General features: G+C 40.0%; 1 protein-coding gene across 1 annotated transcript; it reads right to left on the reverse strand.

The window, feature by feature from the left end:
* Positions 1-507: 507 nt before the first annotated feature.
* Positions 508-3,079, reverse strand: LOC109178490. Its single transcript, XM_019328118.1, has 2 exons — positions 2,222-3,079; positions 508-554 (listed from the first exon to the last, which is right to left on the reverse strand). The coding sequence occupies exons 1-2, from the start codon at positions 2,604-2,606 to the stop codon at positions 517-519; spliced, it is 423 nt and encodes a 140-aa protein (XP_019183663.1). The 5' UTR covers positions 2,607-3,079; the 3' UTR covers positions 508-516.
* Positions 3,080-8,298: the final 5,219 nt, after the last annotated feature.

The following is an 8,298-nucleotide window of genomic DNA, read 5'->3' on the forward strand; positions in this document are numbered from 1 at the left end:
GAAAATACACCTAAAAAGGTATTAAAAACACTAAGGAACCAAAGATCTTACCGTCCCCTATGCTCAAGGTCAAGAAAGTTTGAATCTTGGAGACCAACTTGAAGAATCTAGGATTGCCCAAACTTGGCTTGAAGAAGAAGCTAACAATTTTTCTAGAGAAAAGGTGGAGTTTTGTGTTTAGGGTGTAAAGGAAATGAAATGAAGAACGACTCTAGGTCAGCTTGTGACACAAACATAAGGTGAAAAGTCTTCTTTACCATTACTAAAATGAGAAGTGTAAGGATACAAGGGAACAATTCTTTAAGCCTAGAGTACAATTCCTTGACTTGGATTGATTAGTCAATTTCTAGTCCCCGACTATTGAATTTTCAGGATTTTAGGAATAAATTATCAATTAAGCTAGGATTAATTATCTAATTAATCCATAAATAGAATTTGGATTTACGGGGTGTCACAGCACCGGCATAAGCAACGGACTCCAGCCCCATGGTGTCAAGAATGTAGGGGCCCCTAGACCTATGCCTCATACCAATAACCCTCTTCGTCATAAGATCCTAATATGCCATGAAATAGCTTATAATTGTGCTCATTTATGCTTGTTTTTTGCTCAAATGTTAAGTAAAGGAAGGTGGAACATTGCTTAATTTGGTGTATTTTTTATTGAAGGAAGAAAAGATCAAGTAATGGTGCAAGCAAGCATAAAAAGGTGTTAATCTTGGAAGAAAACAAGGCACTATAGCGCAAGGAAAAAACCTGAGGGCATACTGGGAAACGAAGGAGTAAAATGGTAGCGCGAAGGCTAGCTGGAAGAACTCACGCTAGCACTCACACCATGAGTGTCAGCGTGAGTCAAAGACCAGGTTTTTGATCAGGTGACTCACGGTGTGAGTCCCAGTGTGAGTGTGTTGATCAGAAACTAATCCTTGAGCCTCACGCTGGGACTCACGGTGTGAGTGCCAAACTCACGGTGGGACTCACATCGTGACTCCTCGTGTAGTGGGCTACGGTTTGGCGCGAACTTTAGACTATAAATACCTTGGAGTGGTTATTTTGTATTTATCTTTTCAATTTCTGAATTCTTCCTCTAGATTTCTCTCCATAAACCCATCTTAGAACCCTTCTACATTGTAATCCATCATCTACTAGAAGATTTAGAGGAAGATTATCCATTGTAATTGCACATTCCACATCAATTTCCAGATTATTTCTTTCAATTAAATCATCAAGTTAGGTTCTCTATTTCATATTTTTGCATTTATATTTCTTGAAGTTTTGAATTCTATGTTTATTACTTCAATTGCTTCTAGTTTTACATTTCAATTATGAGTAGTTAAACATATCTAGAGATTTGAATTGAACTTCATTGTATGGATGCCAATGTGAATTGAATTGCATAAATTAGGTTTTGAATTGCCTTCATGCTGAACATGGTTATGAATTGGATGAAATTGAATTGACTATTTCATAGTTATGGCCAAATTATGCGAGAGATATTTTGAATTGGTGATTCACCTATGAGAATAGGGTTACATCATAGCTATATCTTTCATATTGTTTACTTTACTTTGAGAAAAGAGAGTTTGAAGGAAATGAGCACACAAAGTATTTGTTGAATTGCCTCATCTAGCCAAGTTGCCATGAGATTGGGACTTAGGATTAGTTGATAGTCCAATTGATCATGATAGTGACGTTGGCACTTACACCATTTTCCCAAGGTTGAAATTTGGAATTGCATAACTTAAACTTTAGACCACACAAGGTATTCTATGAAAGGTTGTTTGATTCAAATCATTCTTTCATCTATTATCTTTTAATTCACTTGTTTTCATTATAGGTTGTTTGAACATGCAATATTCAAATATCTATTTGTTAGCTTTCAAACATTGTATGAACCGTGTTTAACCCCTCATTAATTAAATTCCCTTAAAGTCATTCCTTGAGGACGATACTCATTAAGCATCACCACTAAAACCAACTTTCAGATCTTGAAACAGACAATGATCAGGGAAAAACGTAATAGAACAGCTTAAAGCTCGGTTAAGTTGGCTGACCGAAATCAAATTGAACGAGAAACTAGGCAAGTGCAATACATATGTCAATGAGGGCGTGGAGATTGGCGTAATGATACCAGACCCAAGTACATGAGAGGTGGATCCATCCGCTAAGGTGACGGTGGAACTATGTGGATGGGAAGAAAGCGTGGAAAATAGACTAGAATTACCAATCATATGATGTGTGGCACCCGAGTCTATGACCCATTTGGATGAGGATGAAAGAAGATATGTGGTTGTGTTACCTGAGTCAACAATAGAAGTGACCGAAGAGGATGAATGTTTTAGAGATTCTTGGTACTGGGAGAACTTGGCAAACTCATCAGTAGAGACCATGATCGACTTGGAAAATGCCTCAAGTGTAGATGCAACATTGGCAGATGAATTTCCTCGATTCCTCAACCACTTCCTATATTCCATCTTCATGTACCCAGGCTTATGGCAATAATGACACACAATACTGCTAGAAGTGTGCCCCTGAGAGTTTCTAGCATTCCCATTGTGTGGATGACAACCAACGAGAGCACTACTTGATGAGATGGTTACTTCATGCATACTTGGTTGCGATTGCTCCGATCAAATCAGTTGTGGGAGGACATCAGCCAAAGTAGGAATTTCAGAGTTACTAAGAATAGTTAACCTAGCTATGTCAAACTTAGAAGGGAGACCTGCCAAAAAACTCATAACAGCGAATTGTTCACATTGCTTTTGTTGCTCCTTAATGTCCGCAATGAATGGCATAAGATTATTAAGTGTCTCATATGTTTTCTTAAATTCTATAAAATAGGCAGCGAGAAACAAAAAAAATTTCTCTGCACAGTAAAAAGACTTGTAAACATCATAAATACAAGTGATATTCCCTTTCCCATAGTACAAGTACTCCAAATAATCCATCAAATCCTTAACGGAGGCACAATGACTAATCAACCCAACAATACTATTACTAATAGAATTCTGGATTCGCAGAAACAGACGTGCATCCTCCCGCACCCAAGAATTATCTTGTTCAGACAAAGTTTTAGTCAGGTGTTCTTCTTTACCCAAACTAGTGAGATAACGCTTAATGACCTGGGTCCACTCCAAGTAATTAGAATCATTAAGCTTACAGTCTGTTATTTTGGAAGTCATGGGAACGATATCAGTTACAACAAGATTTATTCTCAGCCATACCCACCAAAAACTGATTACACAGATCACAAAGTACACAAAAAATGGAGTCTGAATGTGTACGAGACAAACTTACCATAGAGCATAAGGAAATTGTCCAAACTAAGTCCAAAACTGAGGAGAAGGGACTCAGACAACCCAAATAATTTTCTAATGGCCAATAAGACAGCACACGCCGACGCGTGAGAGAAGGGCAGCGGACGGCGGCGATGCGTGCTCCTCACACGCTCGTTAGAATGGGCTCAAAACCTACCGACGCGGTCTCCAGACGGCGGCACTTCTTCCTAGGTCGACAGTGACGACAGCAAAAGCGAAAAAAATCCTTTATCGTAAAGGCTCATATGTCATGTTCAAAAGTTTAGAAAACTACCTCTGGTGTCTGGTAGCTCTCTGTCTCACACCTCTTAGAGGGAACACTCCACCCTTTAAATACAAGCTAGAGGATTTATTGTAACACCCCTAAAATTTAAAACTTTGAATGCTTATGAAATAAAGGTAATACTATCACTAAATCCCAAAACAGAGCATAACTAAACATAATTGTTGGGGTGCTATGCCACGTCTGAGCTGGAGAACTCAGACGCACAGGCTAATCTATCTAAACATCATAATTCCTCAAATCAATGTTAAGTACATCATCATGGCACGCAAGCCGATAAGGAACTAACTAGCTAAGCCTCAGGTCCTCTAGCGCGCTCCGGAGCTACTCATCTGTGTCTGAAAGCCAAATATATCTGTTCAGCGAATAATGCTAGTAACCCAATCTAACGCGTTAAAATACAATATAGGTATATATATATATATATATATATATATATATATATATATATATATATATATATATATATATATATATATATTATAAGGAAAACCATTTCGAAGCCGGAATACATATATACTTATGAAACTCTAATTTGAAATCGAGAATAGACTCAACAGGTAAGGGTAGGCACATTCGTCAGATATAATCACGCATATAAAGATATTATCATACATCCTAAGGTCACAAGACTATTTCACATCATTCATATCATTATATAATCATTATCTCAACACGTAAACACATTTGGTGGTGCCGCAGGACCAACCGCATGCCCATACATGAGGGTCGGCGCATATAGGTCTAACACGGCCCCGAAGCACCCTGCCTTGTACCACAGCACAAGGGGATTGATTGCAACCAATCAATGAACCGCAGCTCATTTATAACGTTTGATCGCAACCAAACGGTGGACCGCAGCCCGAATAGTATGTATATTTGATCGCAACCAGATTATGGACCGCAGCCCTTTATATATTCATATACCAAGAATATCACAATATGAAATCCACATTTTACCCCTAGGGCTCTAGTCATAATTAAAATACAAGATCATAATTTATCTTAAAATCAAGAACATCAAAATTATCACATAAGCATCAAGATCAACACATAAATATCAAGATCATCCCATAAACATCAAGATTATCTCATACACATAAAGATTATCTCATAATCATCATAGCAATCTCAAGAAAAGCCTTATCACGATGCAAACATAGAATCATATATCGAAGGAGCTAATGAAGGAGATTATAGCAAGGAAAATAGGTTTTGTTGAGACATGGGTTGTGTAACACCCCGTGTTACGACCCCTAACCCAAACCAATTATTTAATTACTTACCCTAAAAAGAGAATTAAAATCCATTAATTAACTAAGAAGGGTCCACCATAGTCCATGGACCTTTATCCCTAAAACCAACCCCTTAGTCCTATAAGGAATAGAATTAGCAAGCCCATACCATTTAGACCCTAATTGGGACTCTTGAATATATAAATAGGGGGCATAGGAGGCACCTAGAACCCACACCATAATAACTTTCACCACACAAGAATTCCCAAGAATTCCAATTGGAGAAATCATGAAAGAAGAGATCTTAAAGAAAGACCATTCATAGCCAAGGAATTTAATTAAGGCTAAGAGGTAACCCATGTCTTAACAAAACCTATTTTCTTTGCTATAATCTTCTTCTTTGGCTCCTTCTATATGCTTATGTCTTGATGAAATCTTCTATGATAATTATGATATGATCTTGTTAATTGATGAGATGATTTTATGTGTGATCCTGATGATTTTGATGATGATAAGAGGATCTTGATGATTGGGTGATATTCTTGATAAATCTTGATGTTTCTTGATATTAAAGATGAGCTATGATCTTGATGATTTAAATATGATTAGAGCCCTAGGTTGAATCGTGAATTTCGTATTGGGATATTCATGGTATATTTGGGTGGGAATTCACATGTTCGGGTGTTAATTATGTTTAGAAGTCATAATAAGTCGTGTTCTATGTGATTCTTGCTTTTGATCCGTTAATTGTCTACGTGGTGTCGTCATTTGCGTTTAAAAGTGTCTAGGCATGGTTTCGGGTTCCACGGAGGATCCCGGGACTTATATTTTGGAAAAGGAGTTAGTGGAGGGTAGGTGGGGGTAGGGGGACCCGCCACCTACCCGCTGCCCAAGGTAACGCCACCGGCAGCGGGCAGCTGGCGGGTGGCCTTCCACCCGCTGGATTCTTCCCACTTTGGGACTTTGGCTTCCCCGTTTGATGTTCCCCAACCCCCATGGTGTCCAAACAGACTCCGTTTGTCATGCATAACTCTAGTTTGATGTTCGGGTACCGTTAGTAGGATAAAAGAGTCTCGTGTATTGCGTGTTAGTTGAATCGGTAACCTGTTGGCCTAGGAGGAAGATGTATGAACCCCTTAGGACTATTCTTAGTATGTGGATAATCATGCATAAGTTTTATTTATAAGTTCCCCCCCCCCCTCCCCCCTCCCTATGTGTTAATGTGGGCTGCATGTGCTTGCTACGTGATATATGTGCATGACTCTTGGCTACGGTCAAACTAGTTACTCATGAGCTGCGGTTCAATATGCTGGCTGCGGTCAGTGACTTACTTCTAGGGCCGCGGTCCACCTCATTGGCCTCATGTGCTATGGTCCACCGACTGGACGCGTCAGGCGGTGTGTAGGGCCACTAGCCCGAGGAAGGCCATAGTCCACCGAATGAGTTGTCAGGCGGTGTGTAGGGCTATGGTCGGCTGCGATCCACCGAGTGTATGTGCCAACGGTGTGTAGGGTCATAGACCCCAAAGATCATAGTCCACCGAATGAGTCCCTCATGCGGTGTGTAGGGCTATGATCAGCTACAACCCACCGACTGATCTCATCAAGCGGTGTGTAGGGTCGCAGTCCCCAAAAGAGGATCACAGTCCACCGACTGAACGTGTCAGCGGTGTGCAGGGTTGTGATTCGCCGTTGAAACTATCGAAGGTCTATACAATTGGCTGCGGTCAATTCCTTCATGCTGCGGTATGAGGTAGGGTGCTGCGGGGCCGTGTTAGCGCTATACGCGCTAACCCTCATGTTTGGGGCATGCGATTGGTCCCGTGGCGCCAACAAAGTGTGCTTGTGTGACAAGGATATCGATCCTGGTTTTAAAGCTAGAGTCTCCTAAGTATATATCTTCCTGCTTCAAAATGGTTTTCCTATATATATATATATATATATATATATATATATATATATATATATATATATATATATATATATATATATATATATTTACCTATATTGTATTTTAACGCGTTAGAGTGGGTTACCAGCATCATTCGTTGAATAGATATGTTTGGCTTTCAGGCACAAATGATTAGCTCCCGGAGCGCGCTAGAAGAACTTGGATTAGATAGTTAGTCTTTCCTTTCGGCCTACGTGTCTTGATAATGTAATGACAATATTTGAGGATAGTAGTTAGAATAGCCTGTGCATCTGAGCTCTCCAGCACAGATGTGGCATAACACCCCCGACTCTATGATTAGAATGCTTCAGTTGTTATTTATTTAATAGAATTACTTTCGTATTATAAGATTAAAAAGTTTTAAAATTTCGGGGTGTTACAGGTTACCTCTTAGCCTTAATTAGGATCCTTGGCTACTACGGTTCTTTCTCTAAGATCTCATCTTCGTGATTTCTCCTATGTTTGGTGATAGGGGAATTCTTGGGAATTCTTGTGTAGTGGATTCTATTGTGGTGTGAACTCTAGGTGCCTCCTATGTCCTTATATATATATATATATATATATATATATATATATATATATATATATATATATATATATATATATATATATATATATATATATATATATATATATATATAAGAATCCTAACTGGGGTCTGAATGGTAGGGATTTACTTATTCTATTCCTTATAGGACTAAGGGTTTGGTTTAGGGATAAGGGTCCATTATCCATGGTGGACCCTTCTTAATTAATTAACGGAATTCAATTCTCTTTTAAGGGTAAGTAATTAAATAATTAGTTTGGTTTAGAGGCCATAACACGGGGTGTTACACCTTCCCCCCCCCCCCCCCCTAACGGAAAGCTTCGTCCCCGAAGCTTAGACATGTTGAGGTCGACCGTCCTTCTTTATCTTACGGGTTCGTCTTGGTTACCTTGTGTGAAGAGCTCGGGGTAGCGTTCCCTCATGACGTCTTTAAGTTCCCAGGTTGCCTCTTCGGTCCCGTGGTTGGACTAGAGGATCTTTACCATTTCTATGGTCCTTTGGCGAGTGGCCCTTGTCTTAGTGTCCAGGATCCTTACGGGTTTCTCTTCGTAAGTCAGTGTGTCGTCCAGGCTTACTGCCTTGGGTTGTAACACGTGACTTGCATCGTGTACGTATTTCTTCAGTTGTGATACGTGGAACACGTTGTGCACCCGTTCTAGTTCGGCGGGGAAGGCGAGGCCGTAGGCCAGGTTCCCGACTTTCTCTAAGATTTCGTAAGGACCAATGAATAGGGGACTGAGTTTCCCCTTCTTTTCGAACCTCATCACCCCCCGAGTGGGTGAGATCTTTAGCCAAACCATCTCTCCTGTGGAGAATTCGGCCTGCTTTCTTCCTAGGTCGGCGTAGGACTTCTGGCGGTCCTGGGTGGCCTTCATTCTTTCTTGTATGCGTTTGAATTTTGTTATGGTGTCCTGTAGGTATTGTCGTCCCAGGGTTACTGGATTGACCATGTCCTCCCAACATATGGGT

This window comes from Ipomoea nil, unplaced genomic scaffold (assembly GCF_001879475.1).
Source record: "Ipomoea nil cultivar Tokyo-kokei standard unplaced genomic scaffold, Asagao_1.1 scaffold0848, whole genome shotgun sequence".
Classification (NCBI taxonomy): Eukaryota; Viridiplantae; Streptophyta; class Magnoliopsida; order Solanales; family Convolvulaceae; genus Ipomoea; species Ipomoea nil.

Coding starts and splice junctions, on each gene's coding strand:
- LOC109178490 (XM_019328118.1), bottom strand. CDS start 2,606: ATGCATGAAGTAACCATCTCATCAAGTAGTGCTCTCGTTGGTTGTCAT. Junction 555..2,221: donor TGCCACACATCATATGATTG/GTAATTCTAGTC, acceptor ATGGCATATTAG/GATCTTATGACGAAGAGGGT.